The sequence below is a fragment of the Salmo salar genome, chromosome 29 (genome assembly GCF_965601325.2).
Source record: "Salmo salar chromosome 29, fSalSal1, whole genome shotgun sequence".
Classification (NCBI taxonomy): Eukaryota; Metazoa; Chordata; class Actinopteri; order Salmoniformes; family Salmonidae; genus Salmo; species Salmo salar.
The window spans coordinates 26403355-26425675 of NC_138319.1; the positions used below are offsets into that span (position 1 = coordinate 26403355).

The window sequence follows — 22321 nt, forward strand, 5'->3', positions numbered from 1 at the left end:
AGATTCAATAATCATTTTGTTAGCAAATTACTCAGTGCTTTCAACACACACACACACACACACACACACACACACACACACACACACATGCTCAGTTTATTCAGTGAAGATGTGATAGCTAATGCCTGTGACGACTGTATATCTTGTGAACTTTGAAGTCAAAGGGTAATGCCTCTCTCAGAGAACACGCATTCGTTACTCATTCTGCCAGTTTACTGTTTCCCATCTTACATTTTTAAAGTGTATTGAGGTCCTTTTTGAATGTACTTTGACTAAAGTTTTACTTGTCCTGTGTTCAAGGTGCCGCTCAGCGTGATCAGGAAGCAGTAGAGGAGGGGGAGGAGCCTAACTATGAGGAGAAAACCCAGGAAATCGTCCAGAGCATCCTACAGGAGGTCGTCAACACCGTTGTTGGAGGTAAGAGTCACTCTATGGATCTGAAATCAGATTTCTGTCTGCGGTCAGTTAAGTCAGGGTTTCCCAAACTCGGTCCTGAGCCCAGCAGTACACAGCTGATTCAAATCATCAAAACTTGATGATAAGTTTGTTATTAGAATCAGCTGTTATTTCTACGGCAAAAACCAAAACATGCATCCAGGGGTGGGGGAGTTTTCTGATACAAATCATTTTCAAATGAAAAGGAGTTGAAATCTAGAGTTTAGAAGTTACTATGTGTTAGCTTTTTTTGTCCTACCTAGAGCGAGAGTTGTGTGTCTCAGTGCTATTTTGACCCCTGCATACTAAACCACTCCAAATGGCAATGCCTGAAACCTGCTCATATGTGTTCAGATGCCATGGAGTCCGCTGGTGAGACCGAGCTGCCCACAGAGGTCACGGAACCTGCTAAGGTCATCAATGAGGCCATCACCAAGGCAACAGCGATCGCAGAGATGGTAGACGACGAGGGGGACAGCGAGAACGTCCACGCCAACGGAATCCCCGGCACGCCCATCTCTGCCAGCTTCCCTCCGTCACTGCCCGATGACAGGCTGTCTGTCTCCTCTAATGATACACAGGTGAGCGGGACTGACCTGACTGTCATCTTGGTTACACACTCCGCTCAACAAAGTAGTTTTGTGCTAGCCTGGGTGTCTGTCTGTTTTAGCAGTTGAATAAAACTGTTATTGCATTTTTTATTGCATTTAAAGTGTTTATCAATTTGTAAAAAGGAAATTGGAAAGTCATTGGTAACATGAGGAATTAAAGCGAGTCCGTGAGGGGAGGAGCTATTCAATCTCTGCTACTGCAGATCAAAGTGTCTGTCTGCCAGTCTGCTGGGCTTGATTCCAACATGATTAATAGATACTCTAACATCTCCTCTCTTTTCAGCTTCTCAGGTTATTATAAGTAAGTCTGAGCACTGGATGTAATTATCTATGATTATAGTCTTACATGATCAAGGTTGAACAGATCTGCTAATAAGAACTATTTTATTTCAAAGTCTTTGTGTCAAGTGGAAAATACATTTTTGATCACAAGTAATGATAATTTACTCTTGAGCCTTGTTTAAAAGTTTTTGATGTTGATCATCTGTTTGTGTTTCTGCATTAGGAGTCGGGAGCCACCACAGGCCCAGTACCAGGTGCTAAGTTCTCCCATATTCTCCAGAAGGACGCCTTCCTAGTGTTTAGATCGCTCTGCAAGCTGTCCATGAAGCCTCTGTCAGATGGTCCCCCAGACCCAAAGTAAGATGAGTTCTTGTATCGGAACGCTTATGATGGTTTTGTTTAAGATAATTGAATAGACGAACAGTAGCTATAGTGCCTTAGTAAGTAGGATATTACAGGTTTATTTCTGGAGTGTGTTCCTTAGTTGAGTCATGCCTCGTGGAGTGTAGCCCTAGTTATTATTAGTGGGGAGTGTTGTGACGGTTTGTGTGTGTGTTTGTATGAAGCATCACTCAGCTGATTATTGGTTCCGGATCACTTCTTGTGCTCCTGCAGTAAAACAGCCTTCCTCTTCCTGTTTCCTCTCCCTCTATTGAACATAATATATATATATATATATATATACACAAATCTGTAGGCTTGTCCATATGAAATATGTATGCGTCAGGCTCTAGCAGGTTATGGGCTATTCAGTGAGGTGCAGAGGTCAGATATATGGATGTCAGCTTGTCTTGATCCATACAAGAATGTGTTAAGAGTTCAGCTGCTCTTGAACAGAACATTATGGAACTCTTTCTTTCTCTCTCGCTCTCCTTCACTCCTTCTCCCCTCACACTCTCTCTCTCCTCTCTCTCTTGCTCTCCTCTCTCCTCCCTCTCTGCCTCTCTCTCTCTTTCTCTCTCTGTCTTTCTCTCTCTCTCTCTCTCTCTCTCTCCTCTTAATTCAATTTCAGGGGCTTTATTGACATGGGAAACATGTTTACATTGCCAAAGCAAGTGAAATAGATAATAAACCAAAATGAAATAAACAATACAAAATGAACAGTAAACATTACACTCACAAAAGTTCCAAAAGAATAAAGACATTTCAAATGTCATGTTATGTCTATATACAGTGTTGTAACGTGCAATATAGTTAAAGTACAAAAGGGGAAATAAATAAACATACAGTTGAAGTCGGAAGTTTACATACACTTAAGTTGGAGTCATTAAAACCCGTTTTTCAATCACTCCACAAATTTCTTGTAATATTTGGTAGCATAGCCTTTAAATTGTTTAACTTGGGTCAAATGTTTCGGGTAGCCTTCCACAACCTTCCCACAATAAGTTGGGTGAATTTTGGCCCATTCTTCTTGACAGAGCTGGAGTAACTGAGTCAGGTTTGTAGGCCTCCTTGCTCGCACATGCTTTTTCAGTTCAGCCCACATATTTTCTACAGGATTGAGGTCAGGGCTTTGTGATGGCCATTCCAATACCTTGACTTTGTTGTCCTTAAGCCATTTTTCCACAACTTTGGAAGTATGCTTGGGGTCATTGTCCATTTGGAAGACCCATTTGCGACCAAGCTTTAACTTCCTGACTGATGTCTTGAGATGTTGCTTCAATATATCCACATAATTGTCCTTTCTCATGATGCCATCTATTTTGTGAAGTGCACCAGTCTCTCCTGCAGCAAAGCACCCCCACAACATGATATTGCCACCTCCGTGCTTCACGGTTGTGATGATGTTCTTCGGCTTGCAAGCGTCCCCCTTTTTCCTCCAAACATAACGATGGTCATTATGGCCAAACAGTTCTATTTTTGTTTCATCAGACCAGAGGACATTTCTCCAAAAAGTACGATCTTTGTCCCCATGTGCAGTTGCAAACCGTAGTCTGGCTTTTTTATGGCGGTTTTGGAGCAGTGGCTTCTTCCTTCCTGAGCGGCCTTTCAGGTTATGTCGATATAGGACTCGTTTTACTGTGGATATAGATACTTTTGTACCTGTTTCCTCCAGCATCTTCATAAGGTCCTTTGCTGTTGTTCTGGGATTTTCGCACCAAAGTACGTTCATCTCTAGGAGACAGAACGCGTCTCCTTCCTAAGCAGTATGAAGGCTGCGTGGTCCCATGGTGTTTATACTTGTGTACTATTATTTGTACAGATGAACGTGGTACCTTCAGGCGTTTGGAAATTGCTCCCAAGGATGAACCAGACTTGTGGAGGTCTACAATTATTTTCTGAGGTCTTGGTTGATTTCTTTTCATTTTCCCATGATGTCAAGCAAAGAGGCACTGAGTTTGAAGGTAGGCCTTGAAATACATCTCCAGGTACACCTCCAATTGACTCAAATGATGTCAATTAGCCTATCAGAAGCTTCTAAAGCCATGACATAATTTTCTGGAGTTTTCCCAATCTCTTTAAAGGCACAGTCAACTTAGTGTATGTAAACTTTTAACCCACTGGAATTGTGATACAGTGAATTATAAGTGAAATAATCTTTTTGTAAACAATTGTTGGAAAAATGACTTGTGTTATGCACAAAGTAGATGTCCTAACCGACTTGCCAAAACTAGTTTGTTCACAAGAAATCTGTGGAGTGGTTTTAATGACTCCAAGCTAAGTGTATGTAAACTTCCGACTTCAACTGTATGTGTGTGTGTGTGTGTGTGTGTGTGTGTGTGTGTGTGTGTGTGTGTGTGTGTGTGTGTGTGTGTGTGTGTGTGTGTGTGTGTGTGTGTGTGTGTGTGTGTGTGTGTGTGTGTGTGTGTGTGTGTGTGTGTGTGTGTGTTATCTGATTTTTGCCTCCCTACAAGTGAGATAACATTTGGTTTTTCTACAGTATGTTTTGCTGGGCTTGTTACAGGCAAAGAGGCATTTGATTTGCTGAATCTGATAGCTGTGTTTACATAACAGGATTTCCTGAGTCTGGTTTCTATATGGTAACTCAATTCTGACTGTTTCAGTCTCCCATCTCTATCATTCTTCCCATGAGCCTTGTGGACTAACACTCTACTCTGTTCTGATGGTGTTGTCGGGATTCTGTCTCAGGACACAAGAGAGACGATCCGTCCAGACAATGGTGGAAAAGAACCCTGTTGATCACGGGCCTTTGTCAGAGGGAACAGGGAGGAAGGCGGTGTCATCACAGGCAGGGCTGTGCTAAGTGTCTGTCAGACAGAAAGCCTTTTCATCCACAGAGATTTACTCCATGACTGGCCCAGGTGATAACCCTGATAAAGGCAGCTTGCTGTCTAAACGTTGGTAAATGAATTATTGCATTGGAGCTACTGGTGTGCAGATTTAGCCTTTATTTGAAAGATACCTGGATGACACACAGGAGACTTGCTTTATCTGGAGATCAGCTGTAAATCTCACAACAGATGCTTTGAACTCAGTCTTTTTATGGATTAGAAAGACTAAATCAGTATTGAATCCTGCTGTTGTAATTCGTTAATAAAGGATTCAGGTTTTGCGTATTTGCCTTGCTATTTTTGTTACCTTAAATTCACTTTAAGGAAGCAGACAGAAGGCGAGGTCACACTGCACCTTAGCCCCCTCTTTAGCCCTGGGCTAAGGGAGATTTTAGCACGGGGCTAAGCGATTGTTCACATTCTAAAGTGAGCAAGCACCAACCTTATCCCAGGGCTAGCTGGTCCTGCTAGCAGGGTTAGCACTGACTTTTTAGGGCGAGGCTCAGAAACATGGTGCCAAAACCTCACAAAAAAACAAAATACTTTCATCTGTGCAAGAACATTGGTTGCTATGGCGTGGAAGGTGTGTCACACGATAAATGTGCTAGTGGAGTAGAACTCCTTTAGCGGGTCGTGGAACACACCTTCCACGTCGTTCGTTATTTTCCATAGGACGCATAGCCCCTCATTGATTACCCCTTAAATATACCACGGCTAAGGGCTGTTCTTATGCTAGACGCAATGCGGAGTGCCTGGATACAGCCCTCAGCCATGGTATATTGGCCATATACCACACACCGCAGAGGCCTTATTACTATTATAAACTGGTTACCAACATAATTAGACCAGTAAAAAAAATGCTTTTGTCATATCCATGGTATACGGTCTGAAATAGCACGGCTTTCAGCCAGTCAGCTTTCAGGGCTTGAACCACCTGGTTTATAATTGGATATAGCTATCCATGATAATAATATTGTTGCATGATTTCGCTTTGGATCAGAAAAGTTGATGTTTCTTCAGTGCACAGCATTTGCTGTACAGGGGCGATATCACATGTCAAAAGTTTCTGTACTTTACTGTTTATATTTTTGACAACTTTTACTTCACTACATTCCTAAAGAAAATAATCTACTTTTTACTCCATACATTTTTCATGACACCCAAAAGTGCTCGTTACATTTTAATACTTAGCAGGACTTAGCAATACTTCACACACTTATCAAGAGAACATCCCTGTTCATACCTACTGCCAGATCTGGTGGACTCGCTGAACACGTGCTTCATTTGTATTATGTCTGAATGTTGGAGTGTACCCCTATCTGTAAATAAATAAAAAAATGAAGATTGTGCCGTCTGTTTTGCTTAATATAAGGAATTTGAAATGATTTATACTTTGATACTTAAGTATATATTAGAAATTACATTTCCTTTTGATTTTTAATTATATTTAAAACCACATACTTTTACTCAAGTAGTATTTTACTGGGTGACTTTCACTTTTACTTGAGTCATTTTCTGTTAAGGTATCTTTACTTTTACTCAAGTATGACAGTTGAGTACTTTTTCCACGACTGGTAGCATGTGTGTTTGTCCGTAAGCCCAAGGCTTTGGAATATAAGTGTGAAACCTCAGCCCAAGGATAAAGCTTAGCCCAGGGTTAACGCATGCTTGCGTGAACGCAGGATAAGCTAGCCCGGGGCCAGTCTTTGTCCGGGGCCAGTCTTTGCCCGGGGCCAGTCTTTGCCCGGGGCCAGTCTTTGTCCGGGGCCAGTCTTTGTCCGGGGCCAGTCTTTGTCCGGGGACAGTCTTTGTCCGGGGCCAGTCTTTGTCCGGGTCCAGTCTTTGTCCGGGTCCAGTCTTAGCCCGAGGCTAAGAACAATGCAGTGGGATAAGGCCTAAAGTGAGTCAACAGTGAAATGGTTTCATACCCCAAGGCTGCATGGCATGCTCAGTTCAACCCACTGACTATGAACAACACACACACACATAAATTATTTATGGTTAGCATATAAAGACATTTCAAACATTCAAAACCCTAGGTCATCGGTCTTGTTGTTCATTGCTCAGTTATTAGAAGTTTTGTTCAAATTGTTGATTTGTTATTGTACTGAAAATTTGCATTTTGGTTGCACACGCTTCCCCTTTCCAGGCCAAGCTGAAATTATAAAGTTGTGTCAGGTTTCCTCTGCGCTCCATGCGCCCGGGGAGAATCAGGCCATATTTCTGTTAGTCAGAGAAGCAGTTCCATATTTCTGTATGCTACATTTAATATCAGTCTGTCTGTGGAGGAGGGCTGGGGAACATTACAGAGAGGAAGCCAGTCAGAGCAAATAAGATAACAAAACAATCTGTTGGGTTCCTACTTCTCCATCATACAGCTGGTCAGAAACATCGGTCGGACTAGATCGAGACAGTATGGACAATATACTATAATGATCTATTATGCAGATGCCCTCTCTACATTGTAACAGATAGTTTCTGTATGAATTGTGTTGATCTATTTTTGGAAGTATTATTGGAACTGGTAAAACAGCACCAGCACCCACACATCTACAATAGCTAGCTCAGGCTTTTAGTATAAAGGAGGACATTAGGTTGACATACTCTGAGCCCCTCACTGCCATCAGACCATTAGGATCCTCAGTCAGTTGTGGGTCAATCAGGAAGTGCTGCTAATAACTGATGTGTCAGATGGTGATTCACAGTACACACACGGCACTCGTTCTGCTAATGTGCAATCATGACCATAATGAATAAATTAGGGTTATGGGGGTCCAGGGGCATGCCCCTCCCGTTGTTTTATTTTTGTAGAACAACTGTGAGAAGTTCACTTCTGGTGACTTAAAAAAAAATAACATTCTACTCAAATGCATGAAAATAAAATTATGTTGACACCATCTGAAATATAACTGATGCGCGCCACTGCACTGTAGGAAGATGATGTGGAGCAAGCGGCGGCTGTGCGCTCTTGTCATGCTAGCTGTTCCCAAAGACTTCCAGTCATTGCGCTAACGCTAGTTACCAACTTCCTTTAAACTGCACTCAGACATAGAAATGGTATCCATGAGTTCTTCTGGGTAAGTAGAAAATAGTGCTTAATTGCCAAAATCTCACACTATCTCTTTAAAACTGTGTCTCTCCAAAAAATAACAAAAGGCCAGCAAAGATTCATGGATATAGGGGAAACACTGAAATCCAACTCCTGTTGCACTTGAATGTTATAAGTTTGACTCAACGCCCCTGTCTCTTTCCTCCCAGGTCCCACGAGCTGCGCTCCAAGGTGCTGTCCCTCCAGCTGCTGCTGTCCATCCTGCAGAACGCTGGGCCCATCTTCAAGACCAACGAGATGTTCATCAACGCCATCAAGCAGTACCTGTGTGTGGCGCTGTCCAAGAACGGCGTCTCCTCTGTCCCCGAGGTCTTCTCGCTCTCGCTGTCCATCTTCCTCACCCTCCTCTCCCACTTCAAGACCCACCTCAAGATGCAGATCGAGGTACCTGACCTTTGGTTGTTCCTCTGTCATAAAAGGGTTAGCTGCTGATTTTTAGTTTTTTTGTTCCAGAAAGTGTCTGTGCAAACCAAGCATACCTGACAAGCTATTATCTTCAAATAGGATTTCCCTTCCTGTCCCAAAGTCACAAACCCTATATTCCTCCACACTTGCTCTCCATCTAGTCCCCCTCACCTTCTGTTGTCCTACTTGAAAACCTATAAATATGCAGGTCAAGACACTGTTCTGTTCCTGAATAGCTGTCTTATCCCCCTATTTGCCAATCTCTCCCGTTCCAGCTTCCAATGTTGTAAATCTGTCATACCTTTCAAATATTAACATACTGACATTTCTCAATACAGCAGGCTCCTGACAAAGGTGATTCATGGGAGATGAAGTTTATTACAGGGCACAGTAATGTAGTTCTGCCTCAGTGTGTTTCAGTATTACCTGTTAGCTGTTGCTTCTGATTAATAGTCCACTTCCACAGTGGTCTGGCTGTAATATTTCCTCATCCTGAAGTTGATGACTTAATCTGCTTGCCACTGTTTGTGGCCAACAGTCTTTTCTGGAGACGGATGTTGTTTGTTGAGATGTTATGATTTCATAGTTGAGCTTTCAGTTTGCAGTGAGATGTATGTGTTTATTGATTTGTTACAGTGGATAGTTCTGTTAATGAAGATACAAAATGCTTTTTTTCATCTTGACCTCTTCTTGCTACCCTTATTTGTTTCCCTCAGCTTTAACTGTCATGGTTTGTTTCACTGTGCAGGTGTTCTTCAAGGAGATTTTCCTGTATATTCTGGAGACGTCAACAAGCTCCTACGACCATAAATGGATGGTTATACAGACCCTAACCAGAATATGTGCAGGTGAGTGTGTGGTGTGAATTTTAAATGCTAGCTGTGGTACAACCCATCAATCCCTATTACAAGTCAAGTACCAACTGTCCCTCATCTCTCTCCTCCCTCAGATGCCCAGGGTGTGGTGGATATCTATGTGAATTATGATTGTGACTTGAATGCTGCTAATATCTTTGAGAGGCTGGTGAATGACCTGTCGAAGATCGCACAGGGCCGGGCAGGCCACGAGCTCGGCACAACACCACTCCAGGTAAGACTGACCAATGGCCACTGTCTTTCTCTGTATTGGGTAAATGTACAGTATATTGCTTTAAAGTTGTCATAACGTTGCGGTAATATTTCTCGATTCCCGCCAGGAGTTGACCCTGAGGAAGAAAGGCCTGGAGTGTCTGGTGTCCATCTTGAAGTGTATGGTGGAGTGGAGTAAGGACCAGTATGTCAACCCCAACTCCCAGACCAGCCTTGGTAGGAGACTGACCAAACAACACTTACTTTAGTCACATAGTTACACTAAGGCTGATGGGGATTTATGCACCACTGGGTGTTTGATTTAGGTCCTGAGGAAAACTGTTTAGCAATTCTTCAAGTGCACCGTTGTGCCTGCTCCTTTGTGGTTACCAGAAAGAGGAAAGTGTTTGGATGTGTAGAGTCCAGTACCCCAGTACCTGGAGTATAGTTGAGATATCTACATCGTTCTGGCATCCTATGCTCCACATCAGAAATGGTGACGTGCTTGTCGGTGTGTTTAACATATGTATAGTGGATTCTTTCAGACTACGGGCAAAAGGGAAAGCTATGCCAGGCCAAGCTATGCCAGGGCTTTATTCTCAGTCAAACCAGCCTCGGGTTAACTGGGGTTAAAGGGAAGAGTGGTATTCATCAGTACAGCTTTAGCATAGTCCCTGAGATTAGCGATTACCATTCATCAGTAGCCTACACCTTATACAGACCCTGAAAGGAAAGGCTAATTCAATAATGTACCCAGGCTAATACACCAGAGCAGGGGAGGCTAACTCGATACCCTGAGCCTGTTGATGATGAAAAGCCCTGGTGCGACAGACGGAGCCCCTGTCAGTGCCCCTGGATTAGACCCCTTGCTTCAGAGTGAGGTGAGGGGAATCATTCCTGTTAAGGGAGAATAGAGGGCTCTAACCAAGGGGGAAAGGGGGGGCTTTAACAAAGGGAGGGAAGTTGAGGCTCTGAGAGCGTTGCCAGATATCTCCCCTCAGAGAGGATACACAGCGCTAGCCTCAGGCTACCTTCTGGCACTCAGAGAGCTAACTCTACCAAGGCACGGAAGGTAGCTGAATTCACAAACTACCTCTGCTAGAGGGGATGTCACCATGCCAAAGTACAGCTAGTGCCAACTCATTTAGTGACAATGCTGAAGACAAGTAGACAAATTTGAGTCTAGAAAGTATGCCGTATTGGCTGCTAAAAGCGTATTGTTACGCTTTTAGGTTACTTCAAACAAAATGTGTTTTTCTGAGTCAGTGAAAGTGTATCCTTATTATGCTATTTTCCATGTAGATAGCTCAGCTAATGCATATCATTTGGGGTTCTAAAAATATGTTTTACATCCTTACATAGATAATACTGCTCTACTCTCCACTTTCTCTTAATTCGGGTCTATCTTTCTTTGTTCTCTGGTTGTACTGATCTGACATCACAGGAAGAGCAGGTAACGGTACAAAGTTGTGGAGTGTTTGATAGACTGGTTGCTGTAGCAACAGTAGGAGTCATTGGGCCTAGATTAGAGGGTGGAGGGGGCTACGCTGACTGTGTGTAGTACTGTGGGTGTTAGACATCTTGTCTTCCTTTCATTTGCATAGCCTTCTGTTATTTGCCTTAGAACACTGTAGATTCTGGATAGATTTGGAGCACAGCTCTATGTACATTTCAAATACCTACATCTGACTGTAAGTTGTTATTCTAACCAGTTTTTTCCCCACATGTTTCTATGAGAGCTTTGCTACCTACCCTGGCTGTGCCACCCTCCTCCTAATACCCTGGCTGTGCCACCCTCCTCCCCCCACCCTGGCTGTGCCACCCTCCTCCCCCCACCCTGGCTGTGCCACCCTCCTCCCCCCACCCAGGCTGTGCCACCCTCCTCCCCCCACCCTGGCTGTGCCACCCTCCTCCCCCCACCCTGTGTCTGCTCTCTGAAGCTGTTGATTAGATGAAGCACACTGCCAGCTCACATTACCCTGATGGTGTCCTGAATGTTTTACAGAGTTTCCAATGGGTAATAAGATCCCTTACAATGTCTGTTACAGCCAGGTATGCAACCACCATGGACCTGATTCACCCACAGAACAGTAGCATCAGACCTGTTAGGCTACTCTGCTCTGTTCTGTCCCCTCAGGCCGTACACAACGCCCTGCACTACCTCCATGTTAGTTACTGCACACTGCTTCAACTGCTGCCTGGTTTATTAAATAACAAACCTTTTTATTGTGTGTATATGATACTGTCAGGCTCTCCACAGCAAACAATATACCACCAGACAAGGCCTCAGGTTCATCACGTTGTCTTTCTCTCAGCAGTGCGAGTCCCTCCCACTATTAGTGAAGTCCCCAGAGACCCGGATCTATAAACTATAGGCTGAACCCCCATAATGACTAAAAAAGGAAATATACAGTTTGTTAGAAAACTTTTAGTGTTGCCTGACTGACTGACTGTGCTGGATTGCTGATTGCGTTGGGATCCTAACACCAACTACAGAGTTTGCTAATCTCTCTCAGACCATTGATTGTTCAATGTTCTTCTCCCTCCGTCCCCAGGTCAGGAGAAGCCCTCGGAGCAGGAGACCAATGAGACGAAGGCCCCAGAGACCATCAACCGCTACGGAAGCATCAACTCGCTGGACTCAACAGCCTCGTCCGGCATTGGGAGCTACAGTACACAGATGTCAGGGACAGACAACCCCGAGCAGTTTGAGGTTCTCAAACAACAGAAGGAGATCATCGAGCAGGGCATTGACCTGTAAGCCAGACTAGTGCTGCTTATACTGTATACCTGAATCTATATTCATCTTTTACTGTTTAGACAGCTGAATATATTCACCTTGTACTGTATACCTGAATATATTCACCGTGTACTGTATACCTGAATATATTCACCGTGTACTGTATACCTGAATATATTCACTGTGTACTGTATACCTGAATATATTCACCGTGTACTGTATACCTGAATATATTCACCGTGTACTGTATACCTGAATATATTCACCGTGTACTGTATACCTGAATATATTCACCGTGTACTGTATACCTAAATCTATATTCATCATGCACTGTTTAGACAGCTGAATATATTCACCTTGTACTGTATACCTGAATATATTCACCATGTACTGTAAACCTGAATATATTCACCTTGTACTGAATACCTGAATATATTCACCTTGTACTGTATACCTGAATATATTCACCTTGTACTGTATACCTGAATATATCCACCTTGTACTGAATACCTGAATATATCCACCTTGTACTGAATACCTGAATATATTCACCTTGTACTGAATACCTGAATATATTCACCTTGTACTGTATATCTGAATATATTCACCTTGTACTGTAAACCTGAATATATATATATATATATATATATATATATTCACCATGTACTGTAAACCTGAATATATATTCACCATGTACTGTATACCTGAATATATTCACCATGTACTGAATACCTGAATATATTCACCATGTACTGAATACCTGAATATATTCACCTTGTACTGTATACCTGAATATATTCAACTTGTACTGTATACCTGAATATATTCACCATGTACTGAATACCTGAATATATCTACCTTGTACTGCATAGACAGCTGAATATATTCACCTTGTACTGTATAGACAGCTGAATATATTCACCTTGTACTGTATAGACAGCTGAATATATCCACCTTGTACTGTTTAGACAGCTGAATATATTCACCTTGTACTGTATAGACAGCTGAATATATTCACCTTGTACTGTTTAGGCAGCTGAATATATTCACCTTGTACTGTTTAGGCAGCTGAATATATTCACCTTGTACTGTTTAGGCAGCTGAATATATTCACCTTGTACTGTATAGACAGCTGAATATATTCACCTTGTACTGTTTAGACAGCTGAATATATTCACCTTGTACTGTTTAGGCAGCTGAATATATTCACCTTGTACTGTTTAGACAGCTGAATATATTCACCTTGTACTGTTTAGACAGCTGAATATATTCACCTTGTACTGTTTAGACAGCTGAATATATTCACCTTGTACTGTATAGACAGCTGAATATATTCACCTTGTACTGTATAGACAGCTGAATATATTCACCTTGTACTGTTTAGGCAGCTGAATATATTCACCTTGTACTGTTTAGGCAGCTGAATATATTCACCTTGTACTGTTTAGGCAGCTGAATATATTCACCTTGTACTGTTTAGGCAGCTGAATATATTCACCTTGTACTGTATAGACAGCTGAATATATTCACCTTGTACTGTTTAGACAGCTGAATATATTCACCTTGTACTGTTTAGGCAGCTGAATATATTCACCTTGTACTGTTTAGACAGCTGAATATATTCACCTTGTACTGTTTAGACAGCTGAATATATTCACCTTGTACTGTTTAGACAGCTGAATATATTCACCTTGTACTGTATAGACAGCTGAATATATTCACCTTGTACTGTATAGACAGCTGAATATATTCACCTTGTACTGTATAGACAGCTGAATATATTCACCTTGTACTGTATAGACAGCTGAATATATTCACCTTGTACTGTATAGACAGCTGAATATATTCACCTTGTACTGTATAGACAGCTGAATATATTCACCTTGTACTGTTTAGGCAGCTGAATATATTCACCTTGTACTGTATAGACAGCTGAATATATTCACCTTGTACTGTATAGACAGCTGAATATATTCACCTTGTACTGTTTAGACAGCTGAATATATTCACCTTGTACTGTTTAGACAGCTGAATATATTCACCTTGTACTGTATAGACAGCTGAATATATTCACCTTGTACTGTTTAGGCAGCTGAATATATTCACCTTGTACTGTATAGACAGCTGAATATATTCACCTTGTACTGTATAGACAGCTGAATATATTCACCTTGTACTGTTTAGGCAGCTGAATATATTCACACCCAGGGTTGCACAATGCCAGTCCTTTTAGTGAGGGACGTTGTCCTGCTAGTTTTCATTTCTCCTGTCTATTGATCAATTAATGCCGTTGATTAATTAGCCAATTACTAATTAAGTCATTACTGTAATTAGGACAGAATATACATTATACACTGGCTCTGGAGGGACACTTCCTCCTCCACCTTACTAAACATATTTAGGAGACCTTACGTAGCAGGTTAGGAGAATTGGGTTAAGGTTATGAAAAGGGTTCAGGTTTGGGTTAGCGAAAATGCAAGAAAATTCAACTTTTGATGTCAATTTGACAAAATCTGTATCCCTAGACATGACCCTGTTCTCTGTTCTGTGGTCAGGTTCAACAAGAAACCAAAGAGGGGCATTCAGTACCTCCAGGAGCAAGGTATGCTGGGAACCACCCCGGAGGACCTCGCTCAGTTCCTGCACCAGGAGGAGAGGCTGGACTCGGTAAAGAACCCTGTTAAATCTGTTTACCCAATCTACTTCAGTGAACTGCATTTCATTGAACTTATGCAGGTCCAAATAAACAAATACCCACTCTACCTCATTCAGCTCTTTCCTCTGTCAACCTTTTACCTGCTGACCTGTCGATTGTAGAGTAGAGTGGTTGATCGGAGCAGCTAATAGAGATCCGAATAGCAAATACACAAATACCCACTCTAGCTCATTAAACTCTCAGTTCACACATTTGGCTCTCTCAACCGGCCTCCACACAGCTGCAGGCCCAAAGGAGAACATATCCATCCCATAGAAACACTAAGGCACTTATCTCCTAATGTTGAACCACCAACATTACCCTCCCACTCCAAGACAATTCCCGCATCCCGAGCGCACTTCAATGTTTATTTTAACGAGTGAAGCACTCTCCCGGTTGATTGGCTGGCCTCGAGGGGGGCTTGGTGCGGTGGTAATCTGCATTGAAGAGCGTTCATAACATCTGCTTTGGAACAAGAGGCCCTCAAACAGACAGCCAGAGAGTCTGACAGAGCGGGGAGAATAGAGCACAGAGGAGTGACTGACTGAAACATGTATTTAACACATCAACGCTCCTGTTTACTGAAAACAGAGACCTTTCCTCTCTGTGTGCTGTGTCTCTGAAGTTCATTGTCAGGACCGTATGTGTTAATTGACTTCCAATGAGAAGCACATGCATTAGGAAAAAAATCATTATCTATTGATTGAATTCAACATCATTGCCTCTCTCTATCCCCTTCTGACCCTCTCTTTTCATCCCTCACTCTCCCTCTGTCTTCCTCTCTCTCGCTCTCTCTCTCTCTCTCTCTCTCTCTCTCTCTCTCTTCCTTCCTCTCAGACTCAGGTGGGTGAGTTCCTGGGGGACAATGATCGCTTCAATAAAGAGGTCATGTATGCCTACGTGGACCAGATGGACTTCCAGGGCAAAGACTTTGTCTACGCTCTCAGAACATTCCTCGAGGGCTTCCGTCTCCCGGGAGAGGCTCAGAAGATCGACAGGCTCATGGAGAAATTTGCTGCTAGATATCTGGAATGCAATCAGGGGTGAGTGTGGAGTGGTGTGGACTGCCCTGGGCATTGTGGAATCTTGGATTTAGAAGAAGACTTTGTTTGTGATGTCAAGTACATTGAATGGCAACAATCAGATTGCTCACTGTTTTGAATCTTTATTAAATCATAATCAAATCAAAGTTTATTGGTTGGATACACAGAGTTGCAGGTGTCTCGCAAATAAAATGGAAATAGGCAAATAAACTAAACAAGAAATCAAGAAATGACAGAATGGGTTAAATGAACAATTCAGTGTAGAAATACTAGTCTAATTCTTCTAGTCTAGCACAACCAGTCATACACTATTGTTTAATCTCTGTTGTTTATCTTGTCTCTCTCTCCCCTCCTCTCTATCTCTCTCCCTTCAGGCAAACTGAGTTTGCAAGTGCAGACACTGCCTATGTCCTTGCCTATTCAATCATTATGTTGACAACAGACCTTCATAGTCCGCAGGTAAGACAACAGCCTGTTTTTGGAAAGATGAACTGAGAGAAACAATCACCTGAGCTGCACTTAGCTTCAACAGAAGACCTTCAGCAGTGGCACATGGGGAATGTCAATGCTAGCTATTTCAGACAGACAACAGTAGACAGACAGAGTAGGCAGGCAGACAGACAGGGTAACAAATCTCATCTTTTACTTTTCAAAGGTTAAGAACAAGATGACTAAAGAACAATACATCAAGATGAACAGAGGGATCAACGACAGCAAGGATCTACCGGAGGAGTATCTGTCGGCCATCTACGACGAGATCGCAGGGAAGAAGATCGCTATGAAGGGGACCAAGGAAATGACTCTGAAATCCAACAAGCACAGTGAGTATCTCTGTTCCTCTGTGTTTGCTAGCACAACAATGTCATTACAGACTGAAATTGAGCATGTCAGTCTGTAAATGCCTACTTTGAGGCGTAATGGATCTTTGCAAATGATCAGCTTTATATTTAACTGACGAGTCATTTCATCTGACATCTTTGTGGGGATCATAGAATTCTCATCACAATCAAAGAGATATAAATGGGATTGAGATGTAGTTTGATTAGATTGGGTTACTGATCAGTGGAAAGGTTTGAGATAGTGTCTGTTGTTCAACGGGGAAAGTTTCCTCTTCAGTTGGAGATGGTGTCTGTTGTTCAACGGGGAAAGTTTCCTCTTCAGTTGGAGATGGTGTCTGTTGTTCAACGGGGAAAGTTTCCTCTTCAGTTGGAGATGGTGTCTGTTGTTCAACGGGGAAAGTTTCCTCTTCAGTTGGAGATAGTGTCTGTTGTTCAACGGGGAAAGTTTCCTCTTCAGTTAGAGATGTATATTTTTCGTGTTTGTGCAGGTGGCTTCCTCTCGTCTAGTTTATAATCTGCACTCGTCTGAAAACACAACATGTAGGAAGCCTTGTATCAGATCCCGGACCAAGTGTGGCCGGTGAAAAGCAGAGTGGGTTTGTTCATGCTATGACTTTACTTCTGTTTCTGGATCAGGTGTGGCCAGTGAGAAACAGCGGCGGCTACTGTATAACGTAGAGATGGAGCAGATGGCTAAGACAGCCAAGGCCCTGATGGAGGCTGTCAGTCACGTCCAGGCTCCCTTCACCAGCGCCACACACCTGGAGCACGTCAGACCCATGTTCAAGCTGGCCTGGACTCCGTTCCTAGCAGCCTTCAGCGTGGGCCTCCAGGACTGTGACGACACTGAGGTGGCTTTTCTCTGTCTGGAGGGAATACGCTTTGCTATCCGGATAGCCTGCATCTTCACCATACAGGTAGTCTATCTAGCACGCTAACACTATATGTGTTCACTGAGGATTAATATGAATTAAATGAAAGGGATGAGGGGCTATGAATCAAAAGGTGAAATGGTGTGTTTTCCAAAGATAGAATGCTCCTTAACTTAATGGCGATAGTACTGAATATGGTCTCTCTCTCTCACTCACTCACTCACTCACTCACTCACTCACTCACTCACTCACTCACTCACTCACTCACTCACTCACTCACTCACTCACTCACACACTCACACACTCACACAGCTTGAGCGGGATGCGTATGTGCAGGCCCTGGCACGGTTCACCCTGCTCACAGCCAGCTCTGGCATCACTGAGATGAAGCAGAAGAACATCGACACCATCAAGACTCTCATCACCGTCGCCCACACAGACGGAAACTACCTGGGCAACTCCTGGCACGAGGTCTGGACATACTGCCAATGTCTTGTAATCAGTATTAGCAACTATAGTATCGCTGTCGTAAGATGTATTGCATCATTTTGTCTCCATTTTTCTTTATTTCGATGCAATCGATGTGAAAAATATGTTTCTATCTCAACTAATTAAGACTAATGAATAGATATGTGCAAAAACAATCCTAAATAAGGCTGGCTTTACACAATCAGTCTTTTGACCAATCACATCAGCTCTTTTGACGCGTGTGTAAACGCAGCCTTATTGAATGTATGGGTGACTGTATGCCCCAACCTGCCTCCCCCCTCCTACAGATAATGAAGTGTATCAGTCAGCTGGAACTGGCCCAGCTGATCGGGACGGGGGTGAAGGCCAGGTACATCTCAGGGACGGTTCGGGGGAAAGAGGGCTTCATCAGCAGCACCAAGGAGCAGAGCAACGATGAATACCTGGGCCTGGGTCAGTGCTTATCACTGGTTAAATAAACTGTATAAACTGTTAAATAAACTAAATAAACTGTTAACAAGCCGGTGATGTGCTTGAGTATACAACATGTTTGACTCTGGAGATGCTTGGTATGATGCTGGAGATGCTTGGTATGATGCTTGATGCTGGAGATGCTTGGTAAGATGCTTGATGCTGGAGATGCTTGGTATGATGCTTGATGCTGGAGATGCTTGGTTACATGCTTGATGCTTGGTATGATGCTTGATGCTGGAGATGCTTGGTATGATGCTTGATGCTGGAGATGCTTGGTATGATGCTGGAGATGCTTGGTATGATGCTGGAGATGCTTGGTATGATGCTTGATGCTGGAGATGCTTGGTATGATGCTTGATGCTGGAGATGCTTGGTGCAATGCTTGATGCTGGAGATGCTTGGTATGATGCTTGATGCTGGAGATGTGACTGACTGTCCTGTGGTCCACAGCAGGTGGGACAGTAGACCGGAAGCAGATCCTCAGTATCCAGGAGTCCATAGGAGAGACCAGCTCCCAGAGTGTGGTGGTGGCTGTAGACAGGTAGTTACTGTAGCAGTCTCTTCCTGCTCTATTACCGCTGACTGGTTTGGGGTCTTAGCTCTGACAATGTTCTATCATGTCAATGAATGTACTGTAAATGTCATGTACTTGTGACCATGGTCTTGTTCTTGCAGAATATTCACAGGTTCTACCAGACTGGATGGTAATGCAATTGGTGAGTGTTCTAAATCCAAACTGAATTCAATTACAGTATTTGATCACATCCTTATCTGATGTGGATGTATTGGCATTGTACCATGGCTGTCCTGAGGGTTGAGTAACACTGGTTTCTCTGTGTTTCTCAGTGGACTTTGTGCGCTGGTTGTGTGCTGTGTCTATGGATGAGCTGGCCTCGCCCACACACCCCCGCATGTTCAGCCTGCAGAAGATAGTGGAGATCTCCTACTACAACATGGGACGTATCAGACTGCAGTGGTCCAGGATCTGGGAGGTCATTGGAGACCACTTCAACAAGGTGGACATCTTGGGATTTATTTTACTTTAACAGGGGTTGTGGAAACTCTGGTTGTCAGGGACTTCTGTTTTTTAAATTGTTTTATTTGCATTAATTGATTGATTAATGTTGATGTTGGTTAGGGAGTCCACACACCTGATTACCTAGGTGTTAATCAGTCTTTGTAACACTGCCCTTAGCAACACCTGGCATGAAGGTCCAATGCAGCCATTTTTATCTCAATATGAAATCATTTCTGGGTGATAATTAAGTACCTTACTGTGATTATTTTCAATTAAAATGGTCAAAAAGGAAAAAAAATATCTTCTGAGCAAACAGCAACTTATCAACCCAAAATGTTTCTAGGACTGTCTGGGAGTGGTCTGAGTAGGGAGGGGAAACCTGAAAACTAGCTGTTATTGGCTGAGAGGTTTGGAACTTGACTGGTGATGTCACCAGGCAGGCCAAAACTCCATCCCACCAAAACAGGCTGACATTTCAGGCTGTCTTTTCAAACAGCTCTTACACTAAAAAGACATTGTCATAATTTTCACAATTTTACACTATTATTCCAACCTCAGTGTGAAATATATATATACTGCTCAAAAAAATAAAGGTAACACTTAAACAACACAATGTAACTCAATGTAAGTCAATCACACTTCTGTGAAATCAAACTGTCCACTTAGGAAGCAACACTGATTGACAATACATTTCACATGCTGTTGTGCAAATGGAATAGACAACAGGTGGAAATTATAGGCAATTAGCAAGACACCCCCAATAAAGGAGTGGTTCTGCAGGTGGTGACCACAGACCACTTCTCAGTTCCTATGCTTCCTGGCTGATGTTTTGGTCACTTTTGAATGCTGGCGGTGCTTTCACTCTAGTGGTAGCATGAGACGGAGTCTACAACCCACACAAGTGGCTCAGGTAGTGCAGCTCATCCAGGATGGCACATCAATGCGAGCTGTGGCAAGAAGGTTTGCTGTGTCTGTCAGCGTAGTGTCCAGAGCATGGAGGCGCTACCAGGAGACAGGCCAGTACATCAGGAGACGTGGAGGAGGCCGTAGGAGGGCAACAACCCAGCAGCAGGACCGCTACCTCCGCCTTTGTGCAAGGAGGAGCAGGAGGAGCACTGCCAGAGCCCTGCAAATGGCCTCCAGCAGGCCACAAATGTGCATGTGTCTGCTCAAACGGTCAGAAACAGACTCTATGAGGGCCCGCCGTCCACAGGTGGGGGTTGTGCTTACAGCCCAACACCGTGCAGGACGTTTGGCATTTGCCAGAGAACACCAAGATTGGCAAATTCGCCACTGGCGCCCTGTGCTCTTCACAGATGAAAGCAGGTTCACACTGAGCACATGTGACAGACGTGACAGAGTCTGGAGACGCCGTGGAGAACGTTCTGCTGCCTGCAACATCCTCCAGCATGACCGGTTTGGCGGTGGGTCAGTCATGGTGTGGGGTGGCATTTCTTTGGTGGGCCGCACAGCCCTCCATGTGCTCGCCAGAGGTAGCCTGACTGCCATTAGGTACCGAGATGAGATCCTCAGACCCTTGTGAGACCATATGCTGGTGCAGTTGGCCCTGGGTTCCTCCTAATGCAAGACAATGCTAGACCTCATGTGGCTGGAGTGTGTCAGCAGTTCCTGCAAGAGGAAGGCATTGATGCTATGGACTGGCACGCCCTGAATCCAATTGAGCACATCTGGGACATAATGTCTCGCTCCATCCACCAACGCCACGTTGCACCATAGACTGTCCAGGAGTCGCCACCTCATCAGGAGCATGCCCAGGCGTTGTAGGGAGGTCATACAGGCACGTGGAGGCCACACACACTACTGAGCCTCGTTTTGACTTGTTTTAAGGACATTACATCAAAGTTGGATCAGCCTGTAGTGTGGTTTTCCACTTTAATTTTGAGTGTGACTCCAAATCCAGACCTCCATGGGTTGATAAATTGGATTTCCATTGATTATTTTTGTGTGATTTTGTTGTCAGCACATTCAGCTATGTAAAGAAAAAAGTATTTAATAAGATTATTTCTATTCATTCAGATCTAGGATGTGTTATTTTAGTGTTCCCTTTATTTTTTTGAGCAGTGTATATGAAAGACAGGAATATCACATTTTTGACAGCACAGGGCCTAAAGAATCATATCTAAGGGCTTAATTTAGCCTTAGTCTTCCCGAGTGCTGCGGGGGTGGGGGGTGTAAGTGTGAAAATGCTGAAGAGGTAGAGAATGGCTACTAAATATTACAGATGGACAGAGATTATAAATGTTACAGGGGATGTTAAATGTTAGAGAGTGGGGTAGAAATGTTAAAATGCTGTGTCTGCCTCCCTGTTCAGGTTGGATGTAACCCCAATGAGGATGTAGCTATCTTTGCCGTGGATTCTCTCCGGCAGCTGTCCATGAAGTTTCTGGAGAAGGGAGAGCTGGCGAACTTCAGATTCCAGAAGGACTTTCTGAGGCCTTTCGAGCACATCATGAAAAAGAACAGGTAAAGAGAATGTTGCTGTAAACGTTATTCCTGATTGTATCGTGTGAGTGTTTGTTTGTGTGTGCTGCCTACTTGCGTTGAATGAGCTTGCGGTTGTGCTTGCTTGCTTGCTTAGGCGGTGTGTGTGTGTGTGCTGGTATATGTACACACTCCCTAGTTGCGTAGGCACTTGGCTATAGTAGTCTGGCCTTACAAGGTCTGTGTTGTGTTGTACCTCTGTGGTTCGCATTCCAGTGCCTGTCTCTCTTAGCGCTGCAGCCAGCCAGTCTCCCTGTACTGAGTCACTGCACTGTGTCAAACTCCCACAGTCACCCAGCTCTCTGAGGAGGAGAAAACTGGCACACTCAGAACTAACCCAGAGAGCAAGATAGGGATTTTATAGAATATTTCTCCTTGGTTTTGGCTTGAGCACCAGGAAAGCACTCTGGCAACTGAGTAGAAGCTGTGAATCTTTTCTCAGATTCTGTAGTGACACAGATACAGCAGCTTAAAATTGGAGGGCTCCGAGTCTCACAGTTGAAAGCTGTTTTCATTGATGTGAAGGAG

At 43.5% G+C, this 22321-nt stretch overlaps 1 protein-coding gene across 3 annotated transcripts in view; it reads left to right on the top strand.

The window, feature by feature from the left end:
- Positions 1 to 22321, top strand: part of LOC106590401 (brefeldin A-inhibited guanine nucleotide-exchange protein 1) — a 101103-nt gene that overhangs the window by 51536 nt on the left and 27246 nt on the right. For 2 of the 3 annotated variants that reach the window (XM_082970761.1, XM_014181383.3), the window contains 19 exons: positions 301 to 417; positions 790 to 1016; positions 1552 to 1685; positions 7820 to 8054; positions 8824 to 8923; positions 9025 to 9164; positions 9271 to 9379; positions 11698 to 11899; positions 14438 to 14549; positions 15415 to 15620; positions 15995 to 16079; positions 16276 to 16441; positions 17096 to 17376; positions 17644 to 17802; positions 18108 to 18252; positions 18724 to 18814; positions 18949 to 18989; positions 19120 to 19289; positions 21624 to 21775. In XM_082970761.1, the coding sequence (XP_082826887.1) occupies positions 301 to 417; positions 790 to 1016; positions 1552 to 1685; positions 7820 to 8054; positions 8824 to 8923; positions 9025 to 9164; positions 9271 to 9379; positions 11698 to 11899; positions 14438 to 14549; positions 15415 to 15620; positions 15995 to 16079; positions 16276 to 16441; positions 17096 to 17376; positions 17644 to 17802; positions 18108 to 18252; positions 18724 to 18814; positions 18949 to 18989; positions 19120 to 19289; positions 21624 to 21775 (2872 nt within the window). The remainder of the gene's footprint in view (positions 1 to 300; positions 418 to 789; positions 1017 to 1551; positions 1686 to 7819; positions 8055 to 8823; positions 8924 to 9024; positions 9165 to 9270; positions 9380 to 11697; positions 11900 to 14437; positions 14550 to 15414; positions 15621 to 15994; positions 16080 to 16275; positions 16442 to 17095; positions 17377 to 17643; positions 17803 to 18107; positions 18253 to 18723; positions 18815 to 18948; positions 18990 to 19119; positions 19290 to 21623; positions 21776 to 22321) is intronic. The other variant, XM_014181382.3, reaches the window with a different exon arrangement.